This window comes from Perna viridis, chromosome 2 (assembly GCF_037379345.1).
Source record: "Perna viridis isolate PV_CMFRI_1.1 ecotype Kerala chromosome 2, ASM3737934v1, whole genome shotgun sequence".
Taxonomy (NCBI): domain Eukaryota; kingdom Metazoa; phylum Mollusca; class Bivalvia; order Mytilida; family Mytilidae; genus Perna; species Perna viridis.
The window spans coordinates 10319960-10337171 of NC_142446.1; the positions used below are offsets into that span (position 1 = coordinate 10319960).

At 31.6% G+C, this 17212-nt stretch overlaps 1 protein-coding gene across 3 annotated transcripts in view; it reads right to left on the reverse strand.

The window, feature by feature from the left end:
• The window catches only part of LOC148623594 (purine nucleoside phosphorylase-like), a 28922-nt gene extending 12033 nt beyond the window's left edge, over positions 1-16889 (reverse strand). Inside the window, exons 1-2 of one of the 3 annotated variants that reach the window (XM_088565527.1) lie at positions 16723-16889; positions 3056-3225 (exon numbers count right to left, since the gene is read on the reverse strand). In XM_088565527.1, the coding sequence (XP_088421653.1) occupies positions 3056-3225; positions 16723-16748 (196 nt within the window). In that variant the 5' untranslated portion in view covers positions 16749-16889. Of the gene's footprint in view, positions 1-3055; positions 3226-8064; positions 8104-16596; positions 16642-16722 lie in introns of those variants that run through there. The other 2 variants (XM_088565529.1, XM_088565528.1) reach the window with 2 other exon arrangements.
• Between the last annotated feature and the right edge of the window lie 323 nt (positions 16890-17212).

Consider the following 17212-nt stretch of genomic DNA (forward strand, 5'->3'; position numbering starts at 1 on the left):
CCAAGAAATTAATCAGACACAAATATATATAACAATTTGAGGTAGAGTTATTTTCCTTAGTATATAACATACATGTACATACATACAAAACCTAATTCTTTATGAACTGAAATAAAATACTGATAAGATATTTGTCATTATTGAATTGAAACAGTAAACTTTGACAGTTAATCTGGGATTAATAGGTCTAAAAACAAAAAGTAAGTAAAAAGTAATTTTGATTTATTCATCTAAACATAAAGTAAAGTTACCTTAAATGGCTATTATTAAGTTTCAGAACAGTATTAACACTTTAAACTGACTGATTTTTTTTTAATATCAATTACTTAATGTGAAAACTGAAAAGTGTTGCTAATAATAACAGAAAAAGTCAATATAAGATTATTCAATACAGATAGTGGTAACATATACAACAATACAATTAATTAAAATTAGAGTTATGTCCCTTTGTACATCACATGTATTCCAAATAAGTTTGAACTTCCAGAGAAAACTAAAAAATAAATTGTTTTGAAATATTCTGATTTACATATTTAAAAAGTGAGTTAAAAACTACTAAGGAACTTTATCAGTCTGAATTTCTGTCTAGAAATAAAACAAATACCAGAGAACTTTATCTGTTCAAATTTCTTTCTATGCAAGAAGGTATTAAAAATACAGGTATCTTTGTTAAAGGATTGCAGCAAATTACAAAGCTATAAGTTTAAGCAAGTACACTTTCAATGTGTAGCTTACATTTGTATTTTATTTCATTATCATTTATTTATGCTCTCAAATAAATAAAATCAATTTATTAGTATTGAATTTGCAAATAAAGAATATGTAGATTACAAGATGACTTTGTAAGTACTATGAAAATAACTTAATCCATATGCACTGTATTTTAAAAAAAACATATTTCATTTTTGAACTCAATCTTTTTGAATAGTTCCTGAATTGTTTGTGTACTAATACATGAAAAAATAATTATACACATATATATTTAATTAATATCTTATTAAAAAGAATTTTATCAAGAAAAATCATAGCTTGAAAGGTATTCAAATATTTTAAATTTGTGGCTTAATTATTTTGCCTTAATCATTGTAACAACACCTCAGTAGTTTACAGTTTTGTATTTATAACAGAAAAATACATAAATTTCCATTTCACCATAGTACTTTTTTTACCTGTAATTCACAGCTAAGGCAAAATGGGAACACACAAAAAAACTGACTCATTATTAATAAACTAATATCAGATACATGTACACTTGAAAGCAAAATCTTTACAATTTAAACAAATTGACTGCTCATGAAAAAGTAATACATGTATATCATTCTTAAATATAACAGTAATACTGTTTGTTAATTTTCCTTTTTTGATATAATTTTTTACAAAAAAACAAGTATCAATCTTTATAAGAATCATGTAAATTCTGTACTATGTGATACACCCAAATAAAGGCTCCATATTTTTATTTTTGTTATTAAGTTGTTTTATGGGTCTTCATGATGAAATGTACAATCATTCATTCCAACCTGTCTGTTCTTAGGAGATACAAAATGTAATTCATATCAAATATTCAACAGTTTCCAATGTATATCAGTCTCATTTACATAGTTATCTCCCTTAATTTTGAATTTTATAGTACATTCTTTATACTTTATATCTCTTAAGAACAGGGGTAATATGAAAGACCACATGGTAATTTCTATTTACTTTCACATTTTAAACAAAATATAAATTAACAGCTGCACTGTACGCGCATGATATGCCCATTGCCCTTTTAACTTGTCCTTATGCTTTTAATGAATTGATATGATCAACTAGAAATACTGTGAATACCCCCCTCCCCTCAAAAAAAAAGGTACACAAAAAATGCCAAAACATTTTGGCACTATCAAGGCTACTTCAATTTTAACTAAGTTTGTTGTCTTGATTTTTCACCCATACATTTCTATCTTGTTTAAAACACACTTTTTTGACAAGGTTACCAAGTACCTTTTATATTTATTAGCCGATCATCATAACAAATAGTCTGTTTTCAATGATTTTTCAACAAATAAAATTTCCTTGGCCGTTTCCAGCCTTTTTAAAAGAGTAAAACTTCATAACACAGAAACGTAAAATTTGACATTTATACAAATCGGAAGGAAGCTTACTTCAATAGATATGAACATTCACCAAAGTTTCATTAAAGTTGGTGAAAGTGTTTTTGAGTTACTGTCCAAAAACTTGAAAATCACCCTTTTTTAAGGAAAAAAATTCATAAAACGGAAACGAAAAATCTGAAATTTATAAAAATTGGAAGGGAGCTTACGTCAATAATATGAACAATTCACCTAAGTTTCAATAAAGTTGGTGAAAGTGCTTTTGAGTTATTGTCCAATAACTTGAAAATCACCCTTTTTTAAAGGAAAAAAATTCATAACACGGGAACGAAAAATCTGAAATTAAAAAAAAATTGAAAGGGAGCTTACGTCAATATATATGAACAATTCACCAAAGTTTCATTAAAGTTGGTGAAAGTGTTTTTGAGGTATTGTCCGAAGTGTGGACGATGGACGGACAGATATAGAACAGTATACCATAATACGTCCCGTCTTTGACGATGTATAAAAATAAAAATATGTATGCTTTCCAACCATGTAACACATTTTTCATGATTCTTAGCTGAAGAGCTTCTTAACATGTTAAAATAATACACAACTGTTGATGTATTGTAAAATAAAAAGGAAATGATCATTTGTCAGATTGATTGGCAAGATGTCAGGGCAAAGTACATGTAAAATGTGAGTTCCAAAAATAAGCATATGATTGACACCATATGTGTTCTTTCCAAATATATGTATGGTGTGCAACATAGACGGAATACAATAAGTATATGTTAATACTGTAGTTTCACTTAATCAGCACCTACCATGGTTTTACAGGTATGAGCCTGGAAATACATGTACCTCTTTCAAAGGACACCATTAACTCCTATAAAGGGGCATATTAAAATCATTGTTATGTATTTAAAAATGTGCTAATAAATTTGTCATGAACAGCAGTAATTTATTTGATAACTGACCTGTACTGACAGGGAAATTCGGAATTTCATTGTATGAAATTACATCAGATTCTTCCACTAAATCTCCCAGGCCACCAAGACCAGAACCACAAACTATTCCTAATTTTGGTCTGTACTTTGTTTTCTCCAACAAACACTGGGCTATTTCTTGGACCTGTTCATAGCTGGGACTGAAATAATGTAACCAATCTATCAGCATATAAAAAGTGCTTCAAAAAGATTGACACTTAAACAGCACAATAAATAAATATTTTTTCACCGAGGTGTTCAGCTGCTTAGTAGTATCCACCAATCCTGCCATAAAAATATGCATGAAGAAGAATACATATAGATAAAGATATTTCAAAAGACTAATAATTAAAGTAAGGCTATAAAATGCCTGAATTGCTCTCCTGGCTTAATAAGCAACATTTCTTTTACAAGTTGCCATGTTTTTTCTTGGATAAAAATTCCTAATGCTCATATTTAATTTACACTGAATTCTGTCCAGTACTTTGTAAGGAGAAGATTTTTGAAAGTAAATGTAAGAACTTCGAAAAAGCCAAAAAAAAAAGGGCATTAACTCCAACATAGCTTTTATAGATTTACATAAAAATTTGACCACTGGTAGATCTAATCGTGCTGAACACTTACACCCAGGTCAGAATTTTGCTAAACCTAACAGTTTTGGAGATATATGGGAAATAATCTGTCTTACTGTCTTACACCTATGTTCTATTTTTAGTAATGGTGGCCATTTTACCCATGCCAAATTTTAGCTATACTAAACTTTTGCAAGATCAAAATCCCCTCACACGGTTTGTTTCAGATGGTCTACTGAACATTTATGCTAAATTTTGTTTCAATTCATCCACTAGTTTCAGAGAAGGTTTTCAAAGTTGGAAATGTAAAATTTGGGGAAAAAATTGTCAGGGCCCTTAACTCATTCTTCCATCAATGGATCTTTCTGAAAATTTTGAGGTAGGTCCATCTCAACAGGCTGAACAATTTTACTCTCTGCCAGGCTTTAGCTAAGCACAAATCTTATTGAGTTATTTCCAAAATTCTGCAATTTGACCCCTATGTCTATTTTTAGTAACGGTAGCCATGTTTTTTTGCCAGATCAAAATTCCCACACAAGGATTATTAAAAATACCTTAAGGAATATTCATGCAAAGTTTGCTTACATTCTACCCAGTAGTTTCAGAGGACAAGAAGTTAACAGACGATATCGACAGACAACGGACATGTAGTGATGGCAATAGCTTACATGGCCTTTAGGCCAGGTGAGCAAAAAAGGAATTATCAAAATAGGAGAAAAAACAAACATTCTACATGTGTCTACACCTATTTTTATCCTTTTTTGCCCTAAATGGTAGGGACCACAAACTCCAAATTGAATAGGAACCTTTGTTAAGTGGTTACTAAAATCATATAAAAAATTCATAACAATTGGTCCACCACAACTAAAGATATTGCACAAATTCTAAAACCAAGAGTCTACGGATGAAGACACATACGACCACAACAGTACCATACCAATATACAACTGCCAATTTGTTACTTTCGTATAAAAAGGATGTTGCTGGAGATGCATTCACAAATTCAATTTTTTTGTAATGAACAACAGGTCATATGGATCATATATCATCAAGGTCAGGTCAAGTGGTGTTTACTAACATATGTTCCATATATACCAATATGGTATGTATTCTTTTTATAAGTTCTCTGATGTAATTTACTGTACATGTATACCCTTACATTCCTTTTATACATTCAAAATTAAATTCATATTTTAATTGATTCAAAATTAAATACACATTTTCATTGATTTTCAACCTAAAATAAAATAAACAGAACTGATTAATGGTCTGCTATGTACATGTAGAAGGGTTCCCTAACTATTAAGTGAGATGATACATGGATGCACATACCATATTGACCAACAATATGACCTTTGTACCTGAACTGTATTAAAGGTACCTAAAGTTATACCAGGGATATATGTCCCTGATTAAAGTTAAAGACTGTAAAGGAATTTCTATTTATTATGATCCTTAAAGTCTGGGGAGTTTCTGCTATTTGGATTGTCTGGAAAACATGTTTGCATGATAGTGGGTTAACCAAGTTTATTTCAGACTTATAATACATGGAGATAAGAAACTTGTTAATAACCACTTTATCTATAAAACTATCATGTGATTGGGAACAAGTTTCACTGACCTTTTCAATCAATCATTAAACTAACTTTTTCCTTTTGAAGAAATGATCTGAAATAATTGTAGAAGACGTCCTGAAGACATAAAAATGGGAAACTACAGATTTTATTTAATTATCTTGTGAAACAAAAAAGTTGTGATAGATTAAAGTGAAAATTATGAATTTAATTTTGAATTATTTTCATCTTCGTAAAAATCGGGGGTACATGAAGGTAACTTGTTTTTAAACATTTTTTGTTTGTTTTGGTAGAAGGAAATATGTATGTGGTACGTGTATGAACATGAAGCTAAGAACGGGAAACTGAACTTTTTATTTCAATATTCCCAATACTTTTTTTAGTTATGATAATTTAAAGTTAATTTGTTATTGATTAAGTAAGTACCCTGCCATGTGTTAATATGATATTTCAATAAGTTGCAAATCTTGTATATTTATGTCTCTGGTTTTATAAACCATTATACTACAATGTCTATTGCAATGTTGAAAATTAAAGTAAGTACTCTATGACATCATATCTTTTCCTGTTTCTAAACAGTTTAATATGAAATTAGAAGACATCTGTTTATAAAATGTTAGTGTTCATACAGGTATAAATATAGTAAATATTTATGATGTCACAAGGACCATCCCTTTTGGGGAGAATAATCAGTCATGAAGAGAAGGCCAGTGGCCATGGGATTGAATAATATTTTTTCAATTTAATATATTTTGAAATATTTTGAAAGAAATTTCATGTTTGCACTTCAGAATATGCCAGTCCTTTATTTTGCTGTTCAAAATTTTTGTTCACAGCACTTTAAGACAGTGGTGGGGGCTAGGGTCAAAATTTAGCACATTTACAAATTGTATATAAATTGTATATAAAGAAGCCATGGAAATGGCCAAAAAATGCCGCATGACCCTATGTTTTGAAGGTTGCTTGGTTCATGAACCTTACAGAGTGATACATAAATCTGCTGGATATCTAAAGGTTTATTCACAAGGGGCATCACTCAAAATATGGGTTTGCAGTGGAAGCAATGGGAGTTTTTTTTACTGAATTTATTCCTATAGGCTATTGCAATCAAAATTTATTCCTATAGGCTATTGCAATCAAAATTTATTCCTATAGGCTATTGCAATCAAAATTTCAAAAATACTTTTTGAGGTAAGTTCTAATTACTTACAGTAGAAGTCAAACACATGAGGTTAAAGTTTTGGTATTGTTTAAATAAAAGGAGATGTTAGGCTGAAAATGCTATGAATAAGCAGTTTTTTGATAATTTGTTTTTGCCACACAATGAAAATGCCTTATGTAAATAGTTGTGGTAGTAAACTTAAATTTTGGATCAAAATTTTCAGTCATGCTTATAGTAAGTTTTCGCAAGAAAAGAAGTATAAGATTTTAACTTTTTTTTTCTGCATAATATAACTATACAATTCAAGCCAAAAGGCCTGTAATATATCAAGCCAATGTTTCTTTGTTTAAAAATGCATTTTAGAGAGCTATAAGCACACTAATAGTTGTGTTTTTCAATAAACTTACAAATATAAAGGTCAATTCTTACATTTTTTACACCTAAGAACTGCAATAGTTCATCTTATAGGACTATGACAGCAAATATTCACTAGAAAATTGGCCACCCCTAGATATAAGAAATTAATTTTCTTAATTAATTTGACCAAAATCACTGTCTTATCTCTCTTCTTATGTTGAATATAATGCAGGTTATCAAAATATGTGAAAATAGATCCCTTAAAATCCACTTTTTAGTATTTTTAGGCTAAATTTCTAGAATTTTTTTTATCTGAACTCAATATTTCAGGTATACAAATGGTAGGAAGTTGGATTTTTCTGCTTTTATTTCTTTTCCTGGAGCTAATAAAGGTTTGATTAACACATGCTATATGGGTAATATTCTCTGCAAAAAGAACTTCAGTGAACAAAAACTACACAATAATGGCACATACTCAAACATGGAATGGAGTGTCGCATCTGGTTCTGTACTTTTGTTATATTATTTCTAATAGTAATTTCAGGAAGGTGTTTTGGTGTAAATTTCTGTTATATTGTTAAAATTCATCACATTTAATAGAATGTTCTTCCTTTTATTCAATGCCATTGAGTTTGAATGGGTTTCTATGCATTTCTGTTGTATGTAAGAACATGATTCAAAAACCACCCCATTTCCAGAAGGGAGTACCTTTGAAATTTTGCTGGAGTTACAAAAGATACAACACAAGGTATTTACTTATACTTCATTTAAACAGTGGTAGGGGCTATGGTCAAAATTTAGCACATTTTCAAACTGTATATAAAGAAGCCATGGAAATGGTCAAAAAATGCTGCATGATCCTGTTTTGAAAGTTGCAAAAGATAACTTGGCTCATGAACTTTAAAGAGTAATACATAAAACTGCTGGATTTCTAAAGTAAAGGTTTATTCACAAGGGGCATAACTTAAAATATGGGTTTGCAATGGAAGCAATTGGAGTTTTTTTTACTGAATTTATTCCTACAGTACCCGCCGAGCTCTACTCCAGCAATGCTAGAGGTTGTCTAGCAAGCTATTTCCTGACTTGGTGCCTTCCTGATGGAATGGAATTCCAAACTCTTACGTTGTAGGAGTAAGCCGAACTTCTACATAGAGTGGCGAACCCACCCGAGGTTTGCCGATAGTTTGTACAGCATCTCTTGATAAGATTTCAATGTTCCTGGATCCACAGACAACAAAAATGTTTGTAGAATACAATCAATATACAAAATTACATTGAAAATCATTGCAACTTTTGTACCTATTTGTTTAGTGTTACAATGTACAAACTTCTTACCCTTGTCCCATCCAAGCCATTTTGAAAATTATTGCAGATGATAAATACCGAAGCGACCCGAGTGAACTACTAAGGGAATTAATCTACGAACACCCGCCAAACGTCAAACGTCAAACTTCTATTAACGAGAATAGGTATGGTGTATATGTCAAAGAAAACCCTCCTTTCGTGATGAAAATGTCAGCCCAAGACTACCCATTGGTCTACAATGAACGACGAGGAAATCCTCATACTACAGGACAGTCTGTAGCTGGCCTCAAAACATCATAATATATAGAAATCAAACAGTTAATTTTCTTTCAATTCAGTGTCATTCTCTGCGAATACTGTGAGGAAGAAAATTCTTCTAAAAAATTCAGAGATTCGAATGCAATTTAGGATTAATACCTGACGTTGTTACATTTTTTTAAAAATACGAACTGTTCAACTAGAACACTATCTAATTCTTTTTATTCAGCATTGTGAGTTTCCGAAAATGACTGAATGGAAACGTATTGTGAGAAATAGTACTGTCTCGCTAGAGCGGTTGCATGGACAATAAAGGCTAAAAACCACTAATTCCACTTTCCATAGGCTTCTATGCTAATTTCACAATATTCAATGGCTTCTCTGGACTTTACCTTAACTTTAACCTGCAGAGGACTATATATCAGCATAATTCTACATATGTCAGCTCACAATCCTCAGAATGGCATGTGGGGTTAGCAGACTTGCAGTGCAGTACTGGTCACCGGAAGTGAAGGGTCTATAAATAGCATAGGAAATCCCAGTGTTTTCACAAGATAGGGGTATATTTAAAAATCATTATGGAGATTAGGCTTCACATCACAAGAAGCAAAATGCACCTATAAAATGTACAGAAATGTTTTTCCTTTCAGAAACTGTTTAAATTTTTTAAATAAGATGAGAACTTTTTTCACAGCACTATGAGGAACAGGGGTAATTTCTGCGTAGGACTATTTTTGCGTACGTTCCAAATGCTCATTGGTTGAATTGGTGGTCTGTAACCTAAATAGTCACTTTTTGTCTTAGAAAAAATAAATAACTATACAGGTATCTTCCTACACACATACTGAATGCATTTGCAAAGTTTCAGTGAAATGTGACAAGCACTTTTTTAAATATTTGATTTTTAAATATAGGGTAACCAAGTTGTGCGAGCAAAAAAGTGACAATATTCTACCATACTTAAATGCATTAAATATTTGCAAAGAACTTTTTCTGACTTTTCAAATAAAAAATATCAATCACAACTTGTTTTTTAACAATATTAATGAAGAAATAGTTTTAAAAGTAATCATTTTCTGAGAAATTGGTCTATTTTTAAAAATTTATTTCTGACATGCCTCCCCCTTTTTCTTGATCACATGTCAAAAATCCTAAATCTTTAAATTTTCACAAAAGGTGATATATTTGGCTTTAAATTTGTAAATACAGTGTTTTCACATTAAAACATGACCAGTAAAGGGCACCTAAAGCAAAAAAAGTACTCAATAATGGATTTTCCATGTTGCCATAGGGGAATGCTGATATGGCCTTAACCGCAGTAATGAAAGTGAGTTTTTCCTCATTTCTAACCTAATTTTTGCCCAAATCTACACAAAACTTGATTTCAAGTGCTTATTGCCACCATATTTAGGTATATATAGCCCTCAAAGTTTAATATTTGATATTTTTACTAAATTTTCTACATTTTTTACAAGATAGGACATAAAAATCAGCCAAAAAGACCAATTTTCCATAATTTGGACCTATAACTTAAAAAAATGCATATTTTGAAGGATTTTTGTAGTGTATTCCTCTCATGGCAAAGTTAACAAGATCTTCAAGTAGTTTAAAGCTATTTCAAGAAACTTTTCATTTTGCCATGGCTTCAACTTAAGGCTAAAAACCACTAATTCCACTTTCCATAGGCTTCTATGCTAATTTCACAATATTCAATGGCTTCTCTGGACTTTACCTTAACTTTAACCTGCAGAGGACTATATATCAGCATAATTCTACATATGTCAGCTCACAATCCTCAGAATGGCATGTGGGGTTAGCAGACTTGCAGTGCAGTACTGGTCACCGGAAGTGAAGGGTCTATAAATAGCATAGGAAATCCCAGTGTTTTCACAAGATAGGGGTATATTTAAAAATCATTATGGAGATTAGGCTTCACATCACAAGAAGCAAAATGCACCTATAAAATGTACAGAAATGTTTTTCCTTTCAGAAACTGTTTAAATTTTTTAAATAAGATGAGAACTTTTTTCACAGCACTATGAGGAACAGGGGTAATTTCTGCGTAGGACTATTTTTGCGTACGTTCCAAATGCTCATTGGTTGAATTGGTGGTCTGTAACCTAAATAGTCACTTTTTGTCTTAGAAAAAATAAATAACTATACAGGTATCTTCCTACACACATACTGAATGCATTTGCAAAGTTTCAGTGAAATGTGACAAGCACTTTTTTAAATATTTGATTTTTAAATATAGGGTAACCAAGTTGTGCGAGCAAAAAAGTGACAATATTCTACCATACTTAAATGCATTAAATATTTGCAAAGAACTTTTTCTGACTTTTCAAATAAAAAATATCAATCACAACTTGTTTTTTAACAATATTAATGAAGAAATAGTTTTAAAAGTAATCATTTTCTGAGAAATTGGTCTATTTTTAAAAATTTATTTCTGACATGCCTCCCCCTTTTTCTTGATCACATGTCAAAAATCCTAAATCTTTAAATTTTCACAAAAGGTGATATATTTGGCTTTAAATTTGTAAATACAGTGTTTTCACATTAAAACATGACCAGTAAAGGGCACCTAAAGCAAAAAAAGTACTCAATAATGGATTTTCCATGTTGCCATAGGGGAATGCTGATATGGCCTTAACCGCAGTAATGAAAGTGAGTTTTTCCTCATTTCTAACCTAATTTTTGCCCAAATCTACACAAAACTTGATTTCAAGTGCTTATTGCCACCATATTTAGGTATATATAGCCCTCAAAGTTTAATATTTGATATTTTTACTAAATTTTCTACATTTTTTACAAGATAGGACATAAAAATCAGCCAAAAAGACCAATTTTCCATAATTTGGACCTATAACTTAAAAAAATGCATATTTTGAAGGATTTTTGTAGTGTATTCCTCTCATGGCAAAGTTAACAAGATCTTCAAGTAGTTTAAAGCTATTTCAAGAAACTTTTCATTTTGCCATGGCTTCAACTTAAGGCTAAAAACCACTAATTCCACTTTCCTTAGGCTTCTATGCTAATTTCACAATATTCAATGGCTTCTCTGGACTTTACCTTAACTTTAACCTGCAGAGGACTATATATCAGCATAATTCTACATATGTCAGCTCACAATCCTCAGAATGGCATGTGGGGTTAGCAGACTTGCAGTGCAGTACTGGTCACCGGAAGTGAAGGGTCTATAAATAGCATAGGAAATCCCAGTGTTTTCACAAGATAGGGGTATATTTAAAAATCATTATGGAGATTAGGCTTCACATCACAAGAAGCAAAATGCACCTATAAAATGTACAGAAATGTTTTTCCTTTCAGAAACTGTTTAATTTTTTTAAATAAGATGAGAACTTTTTTCACAGCACTATGAGGAAATGTACGTACTTTGTAGACTTTAAACAGATATGTAACAATGATATTTTCATAGGGTATAAATAGTGGCAAAACCATGCAAGGACTTACAAATCTCTTACATTCTCGCTAAAGCAGTAACTTGCATTTTGACAGATCTGAAAAGTGCAGTAAGTGTAGATGTGTATACAATGATACTAAACTTTTGTCATGCATCAACTCTGCAAAGCGACCGGCTCTGTGTTAATATTCTTAACGACTTTGTCGTACCTGTCTTTCTATTCTTGGACGATCTATACAACCCGAAGAATCTCTTGCATGTTCTGATGGGGCGTACTTCTGATTTCAGCGTTGATCTTAGTAACATACATTGAATATTTTTAATTGTCTAATATTTTTTCTACAGTGGCCAAATTTAAATGGAGAGAATTGTGATCACCAAAGTATTTTAACCCCCCCCCCCCCCCGCATTTTTTGCGCCTGTCCCAAGTCAGGAATTTCTGGCCACTGTATGTCTTGTTTCGTTTTCACCTTTAGTTTATTTTTTTTTATGTTACTCGAGTATATAGGGGCAAATATTTCGCTGTACCTGTGCACGGTGGATATCCGTTACGGATACTTTTCGGTCAATATACGTTCCGTCATTTCTTTTTGAACAAGGAACGGACTTTTGATGCACAAATGGACGTGTCATTGCCGGGTAGTGATGTTAATTCGAACAAAGGAAACTACCAGAGGTATAGTTTGTTTATTTTTATTGCACTACGGAACACTGTTATATCTTGAGCCTTAAAACTGACTGGGTTCATTTTTTTTACTAAAAAGGAAATAACTTTTTCTTGCAAGAAAATGATGCTTGTCGGTACTCAACGTGATCCCGGCTTCCTCAATTTTGTAAATTATAGACAATACTTAATTAAAGGTGACGCAATTGCAAACTTATTTCAATAAAAACACAATAATGATGCCAAAAACGAACAAATGAAATAAGAAGATATTGTGATACGACGAAAACTTGAAGAAAATAAATTTGGCAGGGGAACGGACTCTTTTCGATCGATGAAATATTCAGATATCATGGAACAGGAATCTATCCGATTTTTCTAGCAACGGATTTTTTAGATTAATTGCATTTTAAAAGAGCAATAACGGCTCAAATCACACTTAATTAATGAAAAAATATCACTTCTTTTGGTACAGAAATTATAGAAAGGCAATTTGGATTGTACGGCAAGCCAATCAAGACAAAAAGGATATTACCTTAAAATAATGTATCATAAATTAAAAATATTAATATTTTGGCCTTAGAAAATCTCATTTTATATTAGAAAACCTTTTTTAATATAAGAAAATCATTTTTTAATATTAAAAATTATTTTTTAATATTAAAAATTATTTTTTAAATATAAAGAATCATTTTCTAATATTAAAATTTTCATTTTTAATATCAATAAAAAAGAAGAAAATAAAAATTTTTATAAATTCTTTTTTTTTAGAATTTTCAAATGAACTACATGGCTAATTTGTTGAATACTAGTTTCAATTTTGGCAAAAATGAAGAAATTAGCCAGCGTTATTTTATTTCATTAATTGTACAATAAAGCTAGATAACGTGTCTATAAGCCAAAGATGGCCCGTCCGCTATTGGATATGGACTTTAACCAAGGTGTTACGGACGGACGAACGGACAACGGTAAAACTATACGTGCGACCCACATACGTGGGCGGGCCATACGAATAATCTGGCTTGTGAAGCGGCCAAAAAAAAATTCTCGGCTCAAGGTAAAATCCCCCTTCTCACCCCTCTCCCAGAATATCAAATGGTCCGTCCCTAAAAGTCCAGGATCAGATAGTGTAACTATTGAACTATTGAAGAGAATTAAGACCCGCAAGCTAACCGACAAAAAAGAGAACAATTAATACATGTAGATATGATAAAAGAACATAATAATTTCATGCAAAGACACCACCCCCACCCCCGACACACACACACACACACACACACACATCCTGAAGATCAGATTGTCCCTACCATTATTCGATTATCATCTAATATCATTTATATTATCATATCGACAAATGAAGATTTGTTTCTTTAAACAATGTTGTGCGAGGGTTTTCTCGTTCATTGAAGACCAATGGGAACCCTTTGGGCCTATATTTTCATCCGGTTGGATTGCCATCTCTTTGATATATACACCATGCCTATTCTCGTTATATTAAATATTTTGTCAAACTTTTTTTCCATGCTAATAGTAACACAGTGTAGGTTTTAATTTCTTCATTTTTCCTTTAATTCATGAGTTCACTGGCTAATTCTATTTGAATCTTTTTTGTAACAAGTTCAATTGTTAATTATAACCTTTTCGCGCCTGCATCTATTTTGTATAATATGTTTATACTACTTTAACCCATATATGTTGATTGGTGACGGCTTCCTAACTTTCCAATTTTTTTAACGTGAACAGGTACTTTCCATAAGTCCCTAACATAACATTATTTTGAAATTGAAAAAGTCCCGAGTAGTCAACTTGATCAGGGAGTGTATCGGTACACTTGTGTGACGATAATTTTTTGTTGTTGGATATTTTATATATCGAGAAGTTACTGTGAGAGTTGGTATTTTAATTCATGAATAGTAAGTTCTGTGATTATGAGTACTTTTCAAGTTCATCATGAGATAACAGAAAGTACAAGGGTTTAGCATTTTGACAAAAATCATAAAAATTGTAAACAAGAAACAGAATAAAGGTTTAATAAGAGTTAAAGTAGATACTTAAGCTTATTCAATGATAACATTATAACAATAAAGTTGAAAAAGATAGCACTTTCCATGTATCCGTTCCTCACTGGCACCTTTGGCGGTTTCAAGGTAAGACTTAAAGCACTTAACCGATTTCCTGTTTACTTTTGTAAATGAAACCCAAAGCTATATATTTACAAGTACACAGTTCGTACAACAGCCAATCAAATAAAGACGAAGCTTTAACTCGATCTAACGGACCTGCTCATGCGCATTTTTTTTTTGTTTTTTTTTGGTATTTCAAAATTCATTGACATTTACACGCATTTCTTACTAAATAGCGAGTAATAAGGTGGTAAATAAATTTCCATATTAATTCTTATTTGTATTTCAAAAGCTTAGACAACATTGTTTTAATACAAATCATCTTATCAGTAGCAACATTTTAATAATATAATTGCATGAAATGTCGGTGCCTCCGCGGTACCCTTTCTCCATGTCAACACACAGAGCAATATTCCAAAGAGAGATTATGTAATTGGGTATGATAGCGGGTCATAAGTAGGTAGTATAACTTCCATATTTTTTTATTTGGCTTTCAATACCTTATTTGAGATTGTTTTTATTGGCGAGTAATTTGGAATTAAAATCAGTCGGAAAGTTTTAGTGTTCTTCCATCTAAGCACTATCTACAACATCTTTGTCAACATTTTCTTATCTGTTACAATGAAAGGCGAGTTCCCCGCGGCACCCCCTCTCCGTACCAATAGGACGAGTTTGAAACAATTCTGCAGGGGTATGAAATTAACATTCTGTGTAAATTACTTTGAAAAAAGTTGAGTCAAATATCAATATGTCAAAATCGAACTCGGAGATCGGCGGAATATGGCGAATGATACATGTATTTATACGGGTTATAGGAGTGTTGAACATTTTTGACAATCAAATTGATGGTTACATGTATCAAGGAAACATGGTTTCCATGTTTAAATGGTGACGATGATAGTTTGTTCTAGGCGCCATTTTCAAAATGGTTGACATGTTTAAAATTTCCCTCTATTTTTTTATACTTGCTTTTTTTTCAACGATATTTGCTTTACATTGTACACATGGTCTTCAGAGTTGAATGATGATTTAACTTCATCTTATGTTCTTTTTCAGCAAATGTTTACACACTGGGCCAATGCCCCACCAGACCCGGTGGAATAACAGGGCATAGAGGGGGCCTGCAAAATTTTTTCTAGAGGTTCTAAAAACACTTTGAAGACCTTTACTTACTTAGTTAGGGCATAGTTTGCCAGGTGAGCGATTCGGGCTTTTCGAGAGTCTCTTGTTTTTATTATTGGATTTCCTTATGAACATACCTGTCATTTTCATGTGTAAAATTGACATAAAGGCAAATAATGTCCTAGCACCACCCCTTTTTCTGAAGAACCCCGGCTGGCACCCTTCCTTTTCAAAGTGCCTGGATCCGCACTTGTATTTACTGCAAATTTCTCAACAATAAAACTTAACTATATACAAACACTCCTTTGTTTACCTGTATCCATAAACTGTATGTTTAGCTAGAGTGTTTTAAAACACAGTTAGGTAACATGTTGATGAACGTATTAGTACAGTTCGTTACATGCAGGGATAATGCAAATCAGTAATTTCTCATTTTATGTAAATTTTATGCCATATGTACATGTACATAAATTTTCACCTTTTTCGATTATCCAAATACTATCATTTTCAGTTTATTGCGTTCCGTTTCGATTTTGTTTCGCATTTTATAGACACACATCGAGGTACTATTGAAGATATTGTTTTGTAATTATGAACATATATTTCAATGTTATGATTACATATTTGAGTTTATAGACACATACATCTCATTTTTATGAACTTATACTTCGTTTTATTTATGAACATATATTCAGTTTTTGATGAAAATATAATTCGCTTTTATGATTTGATTTAACAGACATATATTTCATCTATATGCACACTTATTTTATTTTTATGAATATTGCAACGCTTTTCATGCCATAAGTCATACTTTCGAAGCTTTCGCGAATCCAGAATAAATTTAAAAGTATTAATGCATAACTGATATGACTGTCCAAAATATATGGGTTGTGAACAAACTTGTGGATATACAGTGAAACTGTACACTGAGAATTAAACCAGAAGCGTGAAATGTATATACGACTTACTGTTCATTATCAACCATTAAATGGCGTGTCCGTCTGAAGTCATTAGTTCTATTTACGCCCCAATACAAACTACATATACTCACTGTGCATATACTTGTACTTATCGACTTATTTTCTTAGACTTACCCTCTTTCAGTAGCCTTTTCAGACATGGTATTTTATGGTAAAGTAGTAAATGAATGCGATATTCTAATCCTTCAATATCATACACTATTTGCATATATGCATTATACAATAAAAGCGACCAGTACTACAATGGATGATGTTAAACGGAAACTGATGAAGATCGTAGTGATAATAATAGTATACACAGTATAAACAATGCAATGTAACATTGTATTATAAACAAGAGGCAGTCTTGTACGATAAAAACAGCATGTGCTTAATGTCGACACGTGTTGTCATGCTGCATGCATATAATACCTACAAGTACAAAAACATTGCTTTTATTTGTTATAACAAATTTTAATTGTATATTCTGTTAAAATTAAAACCAAAGTTAAACTTCAGTTTCTTGAGAATAAAATTGCGACAGATTTCGATCAAGTTAACATCCAAAGTTTGCATTTGTGTCATCACATACCGAAGTTTCAAGTGCAAGAAGAAATCCACCACG